The 19,785-nt window shown below is 39.9% G+C and overlaps 1 protein-coding gene across 1 annotated transcript in view; it reads left to right on the plus strand.

The window, feature by feature from the left end:
- The window catches only part of RGS20 (regulator of G protein signaling 20), a 29,989-nt gene extending 17,956 nt beyond the window's left edge, over positions 1 to 12,033 (plus strand). The window contains exons 2-5 of the mRNA XM_061601054.1: positions 1,845 to 1,993; positions 6,621 to 6,698; positions 9,455 to 9,689; positions 11,812 to 12,033. Coding sequence (XP_061457038.1) covers positions 1,845 to 1,993; positions 6,621 to 6,698; positions 9,455 to 9,689; positions 11,812 to 12,000 — 651 coding nt within the window. The 3' untranslated portion in view covers positions 12,001 to 12,033. The remainder of the gene's footprint in view (positions 1 to 1,844; positions 1,994 to 6,620; positions 6,699 to 9,454; positions 9,690 to 11,811) is intronic.
- The last annotated feature ends 7,752 nt before the right edge of the window (positions 12,034 to 19,785 follow it).

Genomic DNA, 19,785 nt, shown 5'->3' on the forward strand with positions numbered 1-19,785 from the left:
AGAGTGAGGTCAGGGGGAAATGAAATGCGAGAAGTACAGACAGGGCTGATTCCTACAAAGCACAATAATTACCATGTTCATTTAACAAGGCTCTATTGGCGATAACACAGGAAGGTTGTAGGGCTAACGTCTTTCACAGACTGCAGCTCTTATTCTCATCTGGGCAATGTTCCAGGGGCCACATGCCGGTGGTGGGCCAGAGGCAAAAGTGGGCAAAGCAACCAATGCAAATTTTACCATTGCCCAGTAGGCTAGTAGCTTCTAAACACAGTCACACACCTCTCTTTATCCTCCATCCAGGCAACCGAGAGGTATTATTAGAGTTTAAGGACACACTCCAGCCAGGCAAAACCACTTCTGTTTCATGTTCTGAGCAGACATGTACACGATTGTGCTGTAATTCTCATGGGTTGCTTCAGATAAAAGCACGGGGATGGGCCATGACTCAGGAGCAGAGAACACATGCTTTGCTGGCAGAAGATCCCTGATTCAATACCTGGCACCTCCACTTAAAATGATTAGGAAAGGGATGATGGGCAAAACCTTAGCTTGAGACTCTGAAGGGCCAGTGACGGTCAGAACAGACAATACTGGCTAGATGAACAAACAGCATAATGTGGTATAACTTGTCAGCTTCCCATGGCAAGAAGGAAACCCATAGTTGCTTCTGTCTGAAGCTCTCTGAACAAGAAGTGTTCTCATCATGCTCTTGTCTCTGTTTAGCGGAGTGACTTGACTACAGCAGATGGAGTCCAGAGAGAAAAGAAATCCTGATAATACTTTACTGAGGGAAAAACAGAATAAGAATAGTAGATAATATGAGGAGAAAGAAACAGAGAGGGTTTTGTCTTATTTACAGTGTTTCAGCGTTGTTCTTAGCAGGAAGATATTCAACAACATAACATACAGGGGGAACTCCCTCAGAACTACACAGCCAAACAGAGCATGAGTTATCTTTGTGAAGATCATGCCATTCAGACTGGTTGCTAAGCAACACCTCCACTCACTCCATTGGGTAGTTTACTAACTGTAAACAGAATTAACCTTTAGGTTACTAACTGAATGATCCCTGCTATTGTCTTGCTAACACCAGTTCAACTTTTTGGATACTGGGAAAACCTTCAGAAATGTGTCTGGCCCCCTTGGAAGGGGTAGCGTGGACAGTGATGCAGTTAGGCCATTTTAGATTGTGGGTCTAATGGGGGCCCTCTGTTTGGATAGTAATGTCCATTACCTGCATGGAGAGTGGGTTAGATAACTTATGATGCCCCTTCAAACTTTTCTGATTTGACTTCAAAATGTGGTAAGCCAGCCCTGTTGTGTTTGGGGGCCCTCCTGCTCATTGTGCTGAGTGGGACCTTGGATTTCTGCTCCAAAGTCATTCTGCTGAGTGGGACCCTGGGAATCTTTCCCATTTCCTCTGCTCTCTCAAAAACTCTGCTGCATTGCACTATGAGTAAAATGAAGATCATAACACACTTTGCAAATTAAGTATCAATGACAAATAGTCACTGTCAGTAAGCTTAAAAGCATTAACAACCCAGGATTCCTCATGTGATTAGGATCATGAATTAAGGAACCAGGTTTTTTTGTCTGCTCCATAGGCCACACCACCTATGTTTTTTATATATATTTGTTTTAATGTTTTTAGTTACTGTAAACCGCCCAGAGAGCTTCGGCTATGGGGCGATATATAAATACAATAAATAAATAAATAAATATTAGCAGCAATTAGAAAATCCACTGGGTGCCAAGACAGTAGATGCAGCATGGTGCCTTACAGGAACCTGGTGTCTGACTTTTCCCACAGAGTTTAACCTTCTTCCTAATTTTTCCTCCTACAGCCCATGGGATCAGGGCGGATGGAGATGCGCAAGAGACAGACATCTGTGGCTCAGGAGACACCGAGTTCCATACAGGCACAGCCAGGGATAGAAAACCGTGGGTCCAATGCCTGCTGCTTCTGTTGGTGCTGTTGTTGCAGCTGCTCCTGGTATGCCTTTCAACCATATTTAAACCTCCTCAGGGAAGAAGGGGAAAAGATGACACCATGGGAACATAAACGTAGGTCCCTTGGGTAATCAGATGAGTATTACAGTAGGGAGGGGGAGGGAGGGGGAGAGAAGATGCAGCTGTTGCCTACCTTTCAGTAGGTACCAAGAAGAAAACACCAAACAATGTTGCTTCCACTCTTTTAGATCTTCTGGAAATACATAAAGATGCAAGCTGAGTTGGAACTGTTCAGATTTTATGTACTTCTCTGTATTTCTCCAGAATGGTTGACCTGCATAATCCACAGAGCACTGTATCTACCTAAGACCCATTGTAATCAGTTGGGGCAGCATAGAACCAGCAAGCTGCTGTGTTGGGATCACAGCCGTCAGTTAGCTTACTTTAGAATTGTCTTATTGAATTTGGAGGGCTGATTTATATATTTTTTTCTTGCTGCCTTCAGTGAGCAACCTGTAGACTACAATCCAAAGCCATGCCTACATTAAGGAATCTTTGAAAGGTAGATGGACAGCTAATAGGTCATAGAGCTTGAGAGTACACTCTGGGCCCCTTTAGACTAAAGTTGTTTTTTTTTGTGGGTGTATTGTGTAACATGTCATTGATGCAATAATAGTACATTAGTGGCGGATTTATACTGGATCATCCACACATCATCATGCTTTATTAGTTAGTCTGTGATGTGTCCCTCATGTAATTGCATTATTGCCATCTTGAGGGCCACTTTTTGCAGTATAGCATAACAAAAGTGGGAGATAAAAAAACCCAGAACAGTTGTGGTATAAAAAGTTACAGAATTTCAGCAGGAAGTTATAGTACATATACTGAATGGAAACCAAACTAAAGGGCAAACAGTATTGAAATCAGGATCACGTGTAACTGCCCCAATACTATCATGAGCACAAATCATGAATGCACAATAAAAAGGATGGGTGGAGGAGCCCTCTGCCTCACTTCTAGTGACATAGGATCAAGCATGTCTCAACCAAAATAACACTTTCTTTGTGCAGCAGCCTGGAAAGTTACTGCTTTTGTCCTGGCTACACAATACACATATCAAATACTCTTCCAAGCATGCAGAGAGAATGTACAGGGCCCAGGACCTCTATCAAGTATCCAGATCAGACGGGATTGCTTGCAGAAACATGCAACCAGTTTGGATGGATGTGGGTGGGGTATAAATCAGCCAGGAAGATAGTTGCTGCTTTCAAGAGTTTACTGTAAAAAGATTTTGCCAGTGTAACCATTTTTGTAATATTAGAATATCACCTTTCAACTATTCTTACTGAGCACAGTTGGCAGCAGTATTTCCTCATGTGCAGTTACCTGTACTGTTACAGAGGGAATAAAAAAAAATGAATATACTTTATTTTCACTGTCTTGGATATGAAGTCCATAGCCATTTTATTCCATGTTCTCTTTAATCCTTTTTCGGATTAAATATATAATCAAAATAGAAAAGCAGTTCCTCAATTGGAGGTTGAAAATTATTTTATATTCATTATGCTTAAAAACTATTACTTGCATTTAATAACAGCAAGGAAAGAACCTCTCTCCACCTTCACAAATACTTTATTTCTTCAAAATTACTGTTTTCAAGTAAGGAAAAATGTGAAAAACTGCAGTTCAATGCTCTATTTATAATCCTTGTTTACAGAAAGCTTTTCCTCAAATAACGTGAATGGGTTGCAAAGAAGAAAAATATGAATAGGAACAGAAATAGTATCCGAGTTACACAATCTCCAATATTCAAAGCTATTGTGGGGTGGAATTAACCATTTTAGGGAAACTAAGGAGAAAGAACAGTCACCAGATGGCCTTTTGTTGGCTGAAGTCATAACTTATGCTCCATCCTTTCAACAGCAGTTCAGGATCAATTATACTTTTAGCCAAGCAATTATGATGAATGGTCTCTCTTAGGAGGCTTCAAAATTAAAGGGGGCACAGCTGTCATTTTGTGAGGCATGAGAAATACAATAAAATTAAAGCAGAATAGGAACATGCTCTCCCTGCACTGTTTTGCATGAAATTTCTCTCCGTCCAGATAAACTCTGTCAGTGGTGGTACAGATAGTCTTGCTGAACAAATTTATTTCATTTGTATCCACCCTTTACTGTTTTCATTCCCAGGGAAGCTTACATTCTAAAAAAAAGTTCACCCACAATTTAACAGTACAGTTTAAATGCATTTGAACAAAAGCAGCATGGCAGTAGATGATTCACCATTCAACAGAAATATAAAAAATGAAGCAGGGTTTTTTGTTTAAGGAATCCTGTGTAAATAAAATAGGTGTTTTTGACACCAAGCAGAGTCATAAAAGTGCCAAATAAAAATAAACAGGGTGCCACAGCAAAAATTACCCTTTCTATGTTTGCCACCTAACCTCTGAAGGTGAAGGCATGTAGAGAAGGCAACAAGCAAGGAGGTTCATGAGTATGCAGTCGTTCAGGGAACTGCCAATACCTTAAGAACTTCTTCTGATGCCTTTCTTGAGGTGCCCCATTTTATTATACTGGTTCCCACACTGCAATTTTAAGATGCCAGGACCTGTTGTCCATGGTCCACCCATACACAGGTTTCTCATATTTGCTTATGAAAATTTAATGCAGAGATGTAGATGGACTCAGACATGGAAAACCTAGATCCAAATCCCTGTTCAGCTATAAAAGTTACTGGATTGCCTCAGACAGGTAGCCTATGAAAGCTCAAAATGCTGGTGAGGCTAACACCACCCTCTGACAACCAGCACAGATCAATGACTGAATCTCCTATTTTTTAAATTTTATTTTAAAGGTAGCCATAGAAGACTCAGATTTATTTATTCAGAGTTCTGAGTTGTGGTTCTAGGATGCTAGTTGTTTTCAGGAGTGGTAAACTCCTCTTAGGTCCATAAGAACCATCCATGGTGGTTCTTATGCTATTTAATACTATATATTTTCTGAGGAGCAAGCCAGAAAAGCTCTTCTTTCCCCACTTTTTCAGATAAAGCAGACAAAGCCATAGTGCGAGATAATGTTCTAAAGGATTAAGAATGTGATGCCCTATAATTCAGTTATCACCAACCTTTTTAGACTAGGGGGCACATTTTGAATTTTGAGAGAGTGCTGAGGGCAACAGTCACAAAATGGCTGCTGTGGGGGGCATGGCATAACACAAAACTAGAAAGGATACAGGCATTGCTGATTTTACACCCCCCCACACACCCTCGGACAACCCCATGCTTACCATGGAAAATCAGCTGTGTCCTGCCCCTCCTAAATAGAATCCTATTTTCTCCAGTGCTAATCCTAAACCAAAGCATAGGCTGCCATTCTGTACCTACTTACCTGGGAGTAAACCCCATTAAGCACAAAGAAACTTACTTTTGAAGTAGACACGTATACAATTGTACTGTAAGTTAACTATACAGTGAATTCTTACTGATTGCCTGGACATCAGCTCCTGCACGGTAGGAGACATGCCTAAGCCTCTTTGCAAACTCTTCATACTTTGCATTTGCCATTTGGGGAGGGGATTCTTTAACTTCCACCCACACTTATTGTGCAGCAGTATTTGCAGAAAATAACTTCTAGGGAGTACCTAATCTCAGATGATTAGGTCCGTGACAGGAAAGCTGCATCCTGGTTGCTAGGAAAAAAGGAAGGGCAAACTATGGGGATTTGAAGGACTGCTAGAAAATAAGGCAGAAGCAGAAAAAGTGCACTAAAAGGGAGAGAAAAACAGAAGCTCTTTAGGACCTCAGCAATTCCTATTGCCTCTTGTCCAAACAACTCATTTATCAGTCACAGCTCTGGCATCACTCATTAGCTAAAAACACTGTCAGGCAGAAGCGGCCAGGCTGGCTCATTTCACAGAAATCACTTAGAAGGGTGCCTGCTAGGGATGGGATCAGTTGGCCGGTGCCAGTTCAAAACCATTCCGTCAAATTAAAAGGCTGGTATCGATTCAAGTTCATTCTTTGTCCACTTTTTACTGATCTAGATCTTTTTTCTGCTCTCAAAAAATATGGATACTAATATCCATATTTTTAAAGGAAACAACAATAATTTTAAATGTCAATATTTTGAAAGGAAATATTGATAAATGAACAGAAATTGATAAAATTATCATTCTTAATATCAGTATTGTAGAGGCAGATTTTTTTTAAAAAAAATCCATTTATGAAAATAGCCACAGAAAATCACTATGTAAAACTCCAATCCGCAACAACAGAGAATAAACAAATTAATGGAAATTTTTACCAATTCCAAATTGGGCAGAATAATTCTTGCACAACCCTAGCGATTGCACATTTTGCTTCATAACTGTTTTTAGGAGGGCTAGACACTTAAAAAAAAATAAAGCCCAGAGTCTGGAGCACTTGTTTTGGGGCACCGACTGAAGTCTTTGCAGGTACCATGGTGCCAGCAGGTGCCAGATTGGCAACACCCCCATTTAATATAATGAGCTCAAAAAAATCATGTGCTGCAGGAGTTAAGAGTGCGGGTCTTATACTGGGATGGGTGGGGGACTGATTGGAACCTATGCTTGAAATCTGGAGGAATAAATTCAAAGCTTTAGGGAACTGTTCTTTATTTCAGCTTGATTAAGCTTTGTTTGCTACCTTGCAGCCTCACTGTTAGGAGTCAAGATGAAAGAGCAGCAGCACATGAACTCATAACGGAAGCTATTCCAAACTGTGAAGAAAGGTAAGAAGTAGCTTGAAACAAACCAATACAAAAACAATACTTTTGTTTTTGTTTTTTACACTTGCTAAACAATATACACCCACAAGAGTGGCTGTATGCTATAGCCAGTGTGGATTTTTCACATTCTGCAATGTTAAATTGAAAATACCCCCATGCCATTCTGATCCTTCCCATAAGCTCATTTCAAAACAAAACCTTACAAAACTTATAGTCCTGAACTCAGAAATGCTTGCTTAACAACCCTCTAAATTTTCATGGCGATACACAAAACAGTCAGAGAGAATAGAGAGTTCAAAGTGTGAAAAGAGAGAGAAAAACTCAGAGCCCTTTTGGACTTTTTTGTGTCAGAGTTCTCATAATCTGTTGACATTCATTAAAAATCAGCCATGTTCACAGAGTACCTGGAATCCTATTACTGGCCTTGCCCCATACTCTGACCTTCATCTTCTGCAGTTTAAAAGTTAAAAAATGCCTGGCTGATTTTTAATTTAAGAAATTCGGGCTTGAACCCAATGATAGTGTTGTGCATGCTCAGTAAGAACCAACTGTCAGTGTTCTAAAAGCCAGACTCACAGCTGCTTGGCTTGTCTAATCAGGGGGCCACACCCACACCAGACCTTGATTTCACTTGAGACAGTCATGGCTTCCCCCCCAAAATCCAGCGAAGTGTACTTTGTGAAGGGTGCTGAGAGGAGACTCCTATTTCACTGAGAGAATGGTTTTAACAGTCAGCCACTCTGACTGAAGGTCTGTGAGAGGAACAGGGCATCTCCTAGCAACTCTCAGCACCCTTCACTAACTACACTTCCCAGGATTCTTTGAGAGAAACCATGACTGTCCAAAGTGAAATAAAGGCCTGGTGTGGATATGGCCAGGGACAGCTTTGGTTTAAATTTGGGTGGGAGGCTACATGTGCCTGCTGTAGAATAAAAAGGTGGGGGAAACCCTGAAAAGCAATGATACTGTTCCCAATGTTTTCCTTTTGGAAAGGAAAGGGGCTTCCCTTTTGCCCAGTGCCCACCCACCCAATCTCCTCTCCTCCCCCTCCTACTCTTCCCCTCCCTGCCCCTCCCCCAGGTCAGTGTTGGACTATGACCTGGGAGACCAGGATTCAAATCCCCACACAGCCATGAAGTTAACTGGGTGACCTTGGGCCAGTCACTGCCTCTCAGCCTCAGAGGAAGGCAATGGTAAAACCACCTCTGAATACCGTTTACCATGAAAACCCTATTCATAGGGTCGTCTTAAGTCGGGATCAACTTGAAGGCAGTCCATTTCCATTTTCAAACATGATTGCACAGAAATAAATCCCATTGAACTCAAAAAGTATGCAAATGATCAAACCCACCCTCCCTTCTCCCTCCTATCTCCTCTCTCTTGCCCCTTGTTACCAAATTCTTCCAAGCTACACAGGAAGTGGATTGGACTGCGAAAGACCAACCCAAATTGTGTTTGCAGTTTGACAAATTTGTAGGGCAGTCCAATATCTCAGAGAGGAGGTCAGGTCTCCTGCTTCCCTGGTGCATTCACTATAGCTGCCCAATTTTCCTGCATTTTAAAGTTTGATAGAAATATCTGTTGGCTATAGGTGCGTTTTTAAACTGCAAGGTTTTTTGCCTATTCGTGAATTAGTATCTGTGTCCATCTAGACTCAATAGAACATCTGCCCATCCAGCTTTGATGAGCATTTGTCTATTTGAGGAGATAGGGAAGGCTAACACAAGCATCCTTTTTTTCCTTTCAAAGATATTTCTTCAGACAATTTTGAGAGAAATCAGTTTCCATTGCCATATTTCCTAGTAATTAATCACCAATAACAAAACACGGCATATATATCCCCTGGAAACATGATGGGCTTGTGTTCTCTGATAGGCTTTAGACTATATAGCTCACCAATAGGTCTTACCATGTGAGGTTGTCTAGAAAGCTATCTTGGAGATCTAAAGAGCACTGGTTTATTATTTTGTTGTTAAAGCAGATCACCTTAGAATAAAAAAACTTAAATGAAGCCTTAAAATCTTCCATTGCTCTGCTTTAACAGAAGACAACCCAGAGCCCTTCAGTGCTCTAGGGGCAACATTTTGGATAGCCTCACTTCTTGAAAAGCCCAAGGACCTAGAGAATATGTCATGGAGGTCAAATTCTGTTTCCTTCTTACATTGTCATCATATAAGTAGCTTAGTGGTCTAAAATGTAATGTACGATAATGTCAGGCATATTGAGGTATTATATAGGAGCACATAAGAGCTGCACCAGTAAAGAAAAGCATAAAAACCAGGGTGACATAGTGACATGAAGCTTTGGGGCCCCTGAATCTGAAAAAAGGGTTTATTGACATTGCACTTCAATGGGGGAAAAGGTGAGATCCTCAAATCACCCCAATTCACCATGTTATTCAGCCTACATACAGAGTTGATGTAGGCTGTGGTAGTGTTCTGCCCAATAATTGACACATTGCTGTTGGTGTTAATATGATGAATATAGGAGATCATTTACTCAAATAAAAACTTGCCATAGGACATACTTTTGATAAGGCAATCTTCTGTACCTTTAGCTCAGTGCTAAAGTTGTTACTACTCCTCTGCTTTCAGTTAGGTGTAGGCAGTGTCAATATTTTCTCCTCACCACTTGGGAAGATATGGCTAGTGCTGCCATAGAATGCATTTAACCTCCTGATTTCCACAAACTTTTCACTCACTGAAATTCTCCTCTTGTTAACTTGATAATACCAGGCCTGTTTTTCATTCCTATTAAAGCTCAGTGCCTACTCTTGAAGAAGTGAACACCTGGAGCCAGTCCTTTGACAAACTGATGAGAACACCAGCAGGCAGAAATGCTTTCAGGGAGTTCCTTCGGACAGAATTCAGTGAAGAGAATATGCTTTTCTGGATGGCCTGCGAGGACCTAAAGCAGGAATCCAACAAGGCTGTCATTGAAGAGAAAGCAAGACTAATATATGAAGATTATATTTCCATCCTTTCTCCAAAAGAGGTTTGTAACCCTTCTCAGAGTATTTTGCAGCATCTCCCATTCCAAAGAGACTAAGGCTGCAATCTAGTACATGCCTATTCAGAAGTAAGCTCCATTGGGTTCAGTGGGACTTTCTCCCAGGTAAGTGTGCATTGGATTGCAGCCTTTGCCAAGGATCTGAAATGAAAGATGGAACTGATATTTCTAGATATTACTATCCACACGTGTGTGTGTTGAAAAAAACCTAGCTGTTTTCAGAGTGCTTTATTCTTAGAACAGTTTTTTTAGTTATTGCGAGGTGGTTTGGGGGCCCTTTTAAGAACAAAGCTGGTATATAAACGGTTTAATTTCTGTCTATAACTATATATTTGTAGGCCATCACACTGTCAAACATGGGGGAGGGCGCAGCAGCAGGATGGCAGGCAAGTGAGGAGAGGGAGTGAGGGACCCATGAATGACAGATGGCAGTGGGAGAGTGAGCAGGCAGGATGGAGCAGCAGGCAGGTAGGCGGCAGAGGCAAGTGAGTAGGCAGTGGGGGTGGGCAGCAGTGACAACATGGGAAATGGAAATGGACTGCCTTCAAGTTGATCCCGACTTATGGCGACCCTATGAATAGGGTTTTCACGGTAAGCGGTATTCAGAGAGGGTTTACCATTGCCTCCCTCTGAGGCTAGTCCTCCCCAGCTGGCTAGGGCTTGCTCAGCTTGCCACAGCTGCACAAGCCAGCCCCTTCCTTGTCTGCAACTGCCAGCTGGGGGGCAACTGGGCTCCTTGGGACTATGCAGCTTGCCCACAGCTGCACAGGTGGGCAGGGCACGTAACCCAAGCCACTCACCGTGGGAGTGATCTTTAGCTGGCCCTTGACACCCAGGAGACACGAGCAGGGATTTGAACTCACAGACTATGGACTCCCAGCCAGGCTCTCCTCCCCACTGTGCTATACCAGCTGTAGTGACAACATGGGAGGCAGGTAAGGAGTTGAGATGGGGTGGCAGCGGCAGCAGGAGCAGCCTGGGGAGACAGGAGGCCAGTAAAGCTGCCTAAATGGGGTGGCGGCAACTGCCTAAGGGGCCACTTGGTGAGTTGCCAGGGGTGGTGGTTGGGGCTACTTTGGGAATGGCTGGCATGTGAAGCACCTATTTTTTTTAAAAAAAAAAACAACAATAAAAAGTTTAGAATGCATTTCAAAGTATTACTTGTGAAGACAAGGAATGCATGAATTTTTTTTTAACAATACATCATTTGAAATGAAAGGGGCAAAACTACAGTAAGATTAATTTAGCTATGTGAGTTGAACTCTCTTATGGTGGCAAGGAAGATACAGTCTTTTGTTCTATTATGCTGCTATAGAAGTCCAACAGTTAAATTGATCTGTGCACATGTATAAGCACACTGAACATGCATGGGCTTCTCTTGGTTCTAGGTAGGTTTATCTAATCTGATGGGTACTTATATATTAGGGCTATGTGCCAGATTTGGCCATAGTCTGAACCGAATCAGGTGGAACTGGGCTTTGGACAAGTTGCCCTGGGGTCAGGCCTCCTAGTGTGATCCAGGACTGTCAGAAGCAGGATGTCAGGTAGCTGGTTGCAGGACTCTGCTTCACCAGTGTGTACCTGCAGATAATGCAATGGAGAAACAGAGCCCAGCAGGATTGAACCCTCCTGCTCCCTGCAGTGCAAGGGAGAGGTTATACAGCATCTCCTTCTCTCAGCTCCTCCTAACCTCACAGTTACTCTAATGAAAACACCAAAAAAAACCCCCATTTGATTCAGATCCGTATCGGGGGGGGGACTGTGCACAGACCTACTATATATAGCCAATGGGCTACATTTAGCATGGTGGGTTACTACTTTAAATCCATCATGACAAACCAGACAAAGTATTTTTCTTTTCTTCCTCTGCAAATAAAAAAGTGTATTTCTGCAGTCTAACACAATCAACAGGTCAACCTGTTGTGAGACAAACACATCAATGGCAAAGGCTACCCCTCCAAAAAAACCCAAACAAACCAGTAGAGCCTTCAGTAATGGAATGCCTGTGTAGGTTTTTCAGTTCCACAATGGCCACATCAAATTTCTTTCACAATTTGCAATATAAAAGATTATTGGATGCTATTAACAAATATTCCTTTATTTACAGGTCAGCCTGGATTCCAGAGTAAGGGAACTTATCAACCGCAACATGTTGGAACCATCACAGCATACTTTTGATGATGCACAACTCCAGATATATATGTTAATGCTCAGAGACTCCTACCCTCGGTTTATGAACTCTACCATTTATAAGGACTTAGTTGAGTCTCTCTCTCAAAAATCTGCTGAATCATAGATTTTAAATCTATTTATTTTACACCCAGTCATCTATATAGGACAAATGAAACTTTGGGCTATGATATCGTCCATCAACATGGAGTTTAGAATCTATGAGTTCATTACCGCAAAATAACTCAGTCACGCTGCTTATTTTAATAAAGGGTCAAAAAAAGTGTTCTACCATGGAAAAAGGTTTCCAGAACTCAAGCTATTTGCTGTTTCTGATTAAGTTACAGTGAGCTTTGGTGACAGGGGATACGGAGTTAAAAGAAAAGTTAAGGTGTTTTCAAAAAGCAGCAGCATGTATGTTACCAAAAACACATACTTGGAAACAGCTGAAAATTACTTAAATCTAATAAGGAATAAAATAGTAAATTTATTTAGGAGGTGGAGGGAGCATAGTTATTTTCCCTTTGCAAGAATCACGTCGAAGTACTGTGCAACTATAGTCACTGAACTGTTGGGACCAGGCAAATTGGTACCGTATGTTGGTTCCCCTTAATACCATCCTATCTCTGAATCAGAGGTGAGTGCTCTGCACTCAAAGGATCATATGCTACATGGTCTAATATTGTAATAGCCATATGATTAAGTACTTGCATGTTCAGATAAGCTACTGGAACTGTTACTTCAACGGTCGTATTTCCCATCACTCTCACTCTGCCTGCACTGCCACAGAGTTCAGCCTTAGAGCACATTCCTAGAATTCAGCCTTAGAGAGAACACTCCTTTTTCATTAAAATCAACTGGAATTTTGCTTTTGATTTCAATGGGAGCTGAATCTCAACCTTTCTTGGACATGAGTAGCACGTTTGAAGTCAATAAGGCAAAGACAAAGGCATTTAACACACACATAACTGAAGGGAACTGGGTTGAACACAATCACCTATAAAGTGTTATTTTATTACTAGTACCTGTGGAATGCATTTTAAAAGTTGCATTGTTTATGTTTCTAGAAAAAAATTAAAGAACTTATTTAGAAGAGGAAAAGGGCTGGGCATTTACTACCTTAAATAAAGCAGAAAATACACATCAATTATTTTCTTTACACAAGATATCTCGCAAGTATCATTCTTTATTATTCTTGCAGCTACCAATCTATTTATAAAAGGAAGGCCACTAATTAAATTTGAGCAGCTTCATTTCAATCAATTAACATACTTTCAACACAGCTATTTCGAGATTTAACAGTTAGGGTTGCATCCCATGCTGACCAGCAGGGTTCCTCTGGTGTAACAGGACTTGTTTTCTCTCCCTTTGTGTGCCTCCCAAATTTGCTCCAGAGGGTTTCCCAACCCTCCACAGCTGATTCTGAGGACACAACAGGGATGGGTATGAAGTGCTGTTGCGCTCACAGGTCTCTTGTGCTAGTGGTGCCGCAGAGTCGGAGCAACTCATTTTTTGTTGTTGTTTAAACAGGGAAATATTTTAGAATTCATTTTGTTTTCAGGATTCAGAGCCTGACCTTTGAAAAAAAGTATGTTGTGAAACTTCACAAGAAACAATTTTCCATTTTTAATCGTTATTTCTCATATCCCCATCCAAGCAGGAGTTAATATGAGAGGTCACAAAAATTCAATCTCAAAATTGCCTGGAAGCGTTGCCCTTAATCTCAGATTGGTGGTGAGTGCAGGACACTATGCATTTTGAAACACACTTCTTCACAAATGCCAGGATAGAGGCCACAAGTTCCAGTTTTGAGTCCCAGCTCAGATTAAGCTCTGCTTCAACTGAAGGATTAATATGTGAAAGTACTTTGGACATGTTGGTGATATTGGCACATTGTGCTTAATCATTGTATGGTAACATCACTGCAGACATATTTTAAAAAATAAAATGTATATAAAAAGAAGTTAAAGAAAATATTTACCACAGCTATACAAAGAAAGTGGAGCTGAACTCTTGTGAATCCTAAGGAACCATTTTAATGAATTTTTAACTCACCAAAACACTACCCAACACTTTTTTGGGGTAGATTTATTTAAATATTTATAAGCCACACTTTTCATAAAAGGATATCAAGGTAGGATTACAGCATACAAAAACATGATAAGGTTTAAAAACTAATAAAAACATTGTTAAAAACAATAATAAAAGCATCCATAAGTACAGTATTGGTTGGGAAAGAACATTCATATTAAAAAGCCTGTTTAAGAAGTTCCATTTTCAGGAGACACCTGAAAGAGATGGTGCCCACTGAAGCTTTATTGGTAGGGAGTTCCACAGGGCAGGGTCTGCTACACCTGGTGAAGGCCAAAAGTACCTCGGGGTGTGGGGAACCACTGAGTGCCCCATCAGAAGATCTCAGAGCTAGTGCTAGATTAGTCCTATGATGGAAAATATTTTAAATGATTGCAATTATGTGTAAAGCAAAAGGTGTCTAAAGACCTGTAAATGTGACAGGGTTTTCAAAAAATAGGATGCCTGTATGCTTTGCTCAGTATATTTTTTGGGGGGGGGATGTGGAAAGCAGCATGGATAGAAAGGGTTAGCCTCCACCCTCTCTGTGAATAGTATTAATATTTTTAGAAGCAGCAGGTCTGCTCATGGATTCCTGCTGTTACATTTAGTTGCATCCTTAAAGTGAAAGGTCACGGACTATCAAGAGATTATTTTAAAATAGAATCCAGGCTGGTACCTGCAATGCTACTTTCCTCTTGTAGCCTATCATCAGCATTCCCATCTGGGTACTGCAAAACAAAAACATTAACTAAGACTCCTCCCCACTGGGAGAAAATATACATATAAACTAATTTACTTGATTGTTTAATGCAACTTACTGGAGATGTGTTTTTTCCATGTTCACTCCATTAAAAAAAAAGAACGAGTTCTGTCATCACACAGTATCAAGGGAGACAACTTCGAACAAAGTATATACTGACAGCAACACTTCACCTGTGACCAGGAGTTCCATAAACTATAACAATTTTATCCTCTTGACTCAAGCAATAAATACCACCTGTGTTGCACTTTGGAACTCAGGGCAAGTCAGGGGTCATTCCCCACCCCACCCCCAACTAACTACTGTGTCAGTGGAATATATTAGATCTGGAGTAGAGAATCTTTAATTCTCCAGATGTTATTGGACTCCAGTTCCCATAAATTCCTGCCAGCATGGTCAATGGTCAGAGATGATGGCAGATGTAGTCTATCAAAATCTGGAGGGCCACAGGTTCCACAGCCCTGTACTAGATCATTCAAAACTGATGAGATAAATGTAATATCTGTTTTGATGTTTTATGTACACCACTTACAAAGTTGTGTTCAAGCAGTTTATACTTTAAAAAAATAAAATTCTAGAATTGCACCCCAAATAGGTGGATTAGAGCAAGATGCAGCAACTCAGGAAAATTTAGTTAGCGTTATTCTGTAGAAGCACTGCAAATGCAGTGACGAACCTTAAAAATGGTGCAACAGAAGATTCATTCAGAATTTTGCTGAATATCAGCAATTTTAATCAAATCTAGAATAATAATCTAACGCTGCAGTGCTATACCTGGGAATAAAACACACTTAACCATTACTTCCAAGTAGGCATGCAAAGGATTGCACTGTAAATGAATTTAAAGCAAGCTAAATTGGTTTAACTTCAACCCCACTTTTTAAAACATGGTAAGAGCTAAGACAGGTATGAGATTAGATACAGAACAACCCATGGCACCTTATCATTGATCCAGCCAATGCATTTGAAGTTCAGACTGTGTTATCCCTATACCTATACTCCATTTCAGCATCATCTTTCATTCCATTATCTTAGCTAGTTCAATAGTAGAGGGGGAGCCCCAGTGTTAAGAATCAACATATTAAACATATCAATGATTTAAGCAGCATGCCAGAAGGGGGAAGTTATCTAATTCAGTTTCTGGCATAAGCTAAGGATGTACGAAACAGTCTTCCTGAGCAAGTTAGAAGTACATTATACTGCACTCCCACAGATACTGCTGTGCATTAATTAGGGGCCCATTCTTTCAGGTATAAAATAGATGCCCTTCTCTCCACTAATGTAAAACTTTTAAGTAGACTACAACAAGAATGCCAGATAAACTCTGCACTATTCTGATGTTTACTTCCTTAATGCTGAGGACTCAGTGCCTTGATGTATTTTACAGTAATACATCAAGTGAAATTAATTCATCTGGTTTGAAGGTTTTGCAAGAGCTGCAAATTAATGCTAGCAGGCACACATTTTTGAAGTTCCTTATTTTCCATTTAGAGCAAAGCTTCATAAAATCATTACTGATTTTACATTTCTTATTTTAAACATATTGCATTAAATGGCACACTCCAAGATGTTATAGACTAAAAAACTGAGGTAGAATCACAAAGGAAATGTGTGCACAGGAAAGCACCATACACACAGACTGGAATTATGGTTTCTAGTTTTGCTGCAGCAGTTTCCACAGCTGGAAAAAGAAGCTGGTTTTTAAAAGTGGAATCTGCCCTCTCCACAATTTCACAAACCTTGGTGATTTTACAAAAACCATGATGATCCTGTCCAACAAAACTGGATATTATTTTTTTCTATTCTCCTGTACCAGCAAAGTCTTCTGGAATGAGTTTAGCTACCTTTTTTAAAAGTTAAAATCTCCATTCTCATTCCTAACAGACACAAGCTGTCCAAAAATCTTCTTTAAATATGGAGCTCACTTCTGAATACACATGCATAGGACTGAATATAAGAAAGCTAAATGAGTTTAACTTCTTAAATATACTCAATAGATTGCACACATTTCCACAAAATTTTGTTTTTAATAGCAGCTCATGACAGCTTTTGCATTTTCACAAAGTGGCTTGTCAAGCATAATGGGATGCTGCTACACAACTGTTCCCTTGCATGGTGGGAACATGGAACTTAGTTGCATGGACCAAATTCAGTTCACATTAATAGATCCCAACCATGAAGAAATTATTGTACTGAATTTTCAAAAGTTAGCCAAACAAACAAGAAGTACTACTTGAACTCAAGTTCATATTTGTATTCATCCATCAACTTGCTATCTTAGGAAGCCATTCACATCTGTAAAATAATAAGAGTAACATTTCACTGACGTGAGGTTAACAGAAAGTGGGTACTAAGTATACTGCATCAGTTATATGAAAGAAGCCATGTAAGAGTAAGCTCATTAAAGTTTTTAGAGGACTGGAGCCCACTGGTGGTTGCAGAAGTCTTGGGCATGGGATCCAACATTGTGAAGTGGTTAGTATTGGATTAGGACCTGGAAGATCAGGGTTCAAATCCCCACTCAACCATGATGCTCACTGTCTCTCAGCCTGGCCCACCTAACATAGTTGTTGTGAGGATGAAATGAGGAGGGGGAAAAACCCCTTGAGCTCCTTGGAGGAAAGGTGGGCTATAATTGTAATAAATAAGTGACTGAAGGCTAAGGGAAGTAGAGTTCAGGTGATGAGCCTTCTAACAAATCTGCTAGAAAAGTCTCTTTAAGAATCTTTTTAACCCAACCGTTTGCAAGCAGATTCATATTTACCATCACAATAAGTCAAACCCAAACAGAATCAATATACCCCAGTGTTTGGGGGATGAAAGCCATTACTACTTCAGGCTTGGTATTTATCAAGCAGCAGGACATCCATTAGCAACTTGCAACATTCTATTCCCCTGACATTATCAGTTAGAGGTTTGCCCTTTATATACCAATAACCTCCATAGAACATTTATGCTTTTCACATATTCTTTTCATTGCACAATATTAAAATTGTATGGATACTTCCAGCTAGAACAATCAATTGATCTTAACCTAAGGTGCTTACATTCATTGCCCTTTAAATATTTGGCTTCATTAGCAAAAATTTACAATGCAGCTACATACATCTCCAGACAGTACCACAGTTTACAAAATGCATTAAAATTGATGTCATTGCACTATATATCCAAACATCTTCAGTTCAAAGACGGGAAAGCACTAACAAAATAAATTTAGGACACCATTTTTTCAGTTTATTAAGCTTCCCACTGTCTCCTAGTCTGCTCAAAATCATAGTTAAGAGTTGAGGTGTCTTGTAGATATCAGTAAGGTTACCCATGTGTTGAAACAAATGTAGCTCCAGTCCCCTTTATTAGTCTGAATGAGTGTACTCTATCACTACACTATAAATTATATCTTCGCATTAATAGTGTAACAGTATTCACATTTTAGTCATTTATTTTTATTAGCAACCAGGTACATTTTATTTAAATTGCCAATGCCAGCAATGCTATTATAGAAGTTGTATTTAAATTCTGATCTGGGTCCATTGAGCCTTATTTTTGCATTTATGAGTTGTATCTTTAATATGCACGGATCCAATCTATGCTTATGCAATTTTGGGAGCTCTTGATTCAAAGTATGTAACTGAGAAGCTCCAGTTTCATAAACTCAGCTTCTGCAATGGCTTATACAAACTTTTTCATCTGCAAAAAAGAAACCTCTTAACTTGACTACAGAAATAATATTTAAAGACTGACATAAATGGATTGTCAAATACTCATTGAGGCAAATTGCATAATTAAGATACACTGCTTTCCAAGGTTAGCTGATATGTAAACAAGAAAGACTGTAGTCCCACAAAGCAACACAGAGAACAATGGCATACAGCTGGAGTTTTATGAACATAGAACTATGTGAATTTCCTTGGTGAATCAGACCAATCATTTATCTATTTAAGCACTGTCTCCAAAAGTAAAGCACATACAGAATATGATAGAGACCATCAAATATTGGTCTCAAATACTGTATTTGAACATGGAGTTTGTCATTATCCTCCATGAATGTGCCTAATTCTTTAACCTAGTATTCATCATCATGAAAGATCTTTTGAAATTTCTCCAGAGCAGTTCAGCTGAAGAGAATTAGGTTTTTTTAATTAGGTTTTTTTAATTTTTAATTATGAATAGTTAGTTGATTCTTTTCAGTTGTTGGAGATGCTGCAATAAGAATTACATGTGCAATTTCCCCACATGTATGAAAATAGATTCCATGAGAACAATGGGGGGGAGGAACCAGACACAAAATGAAACTCATTAAACTGAAGTTAGAATAGTTTGTTGCTGTTTTAACAATGAGAATCATTTAAAAGATCTACAAGCAGGGCTGTGGAGTCGGAAGCAATTTTGGGTGGAGTCGGAAGAAATGTATTGACTCCGACTTCAAAATAAATTTTGATTGACAAATTTTTAAAAATATAAATTCAAAACGTCAAAGAAGCTTCCCATGAAGTCAGCTGTAGTTGAACATTTCACCATAACTCAAAATGGAAAACATTTTGTGTGTCAGTGTATGACACAGGACCCAGATGAAGACAAATGCTGTGATGCCAAGATCAGCGCATATTCAGGCAGCAATAAAAATGCTCCTATGAGAGCTTCCAATTTAAAAAGACATTTACAGCCCTTTCCAGGGCTGTGGAGTTGGAAGCAATTTTGGGTGGAGTCGGAGTCGGACAGTAGAAAAATAGAGGAGTCGGAGTAGAAGGTTTGGCGTACCGACTCCACAGCCCTGTCTACAAGTAGACACATTTTTATGTTATGATTTGACACACTTGTGCTTTTGAAGGGACAGGATCAGTTTATTATTAATACTCAAAATAAATAAATAAAAGGGCTTTAAAAAAGGTATAATTTGGCACCAAAAAGTTGTCATCAATATAAAATTGAAAATTTGAGCGAAGAGTGCTTACTTTCGTAATTAAATGCTATAAAATGAGATGGCAATTTGCACCTTATATGTAAGAAACTTGTGTCAAGTGTGGTTTGCTAATGAGAAATATTTGCTGCCCTGGGTGTGTACTGGGACAAAGGATGGGA

This window comes from Rhineura floridana, chromosome 1 (genome assembly GCF_030035675.1).
Source record: "Rhineura floridana isolate rRhiFlo1 chromosome 1, rRhiFlo1.hap2, whole genome shotgun sequence".
In the NCBI taxonomy this organism is placed as follows: domain Eukaryota; kingdom Metazoa; phylum Chordata; class Lepidosauria; order Squamata; family Rhineuridae; genus Rhineura; species Rhineura floridana.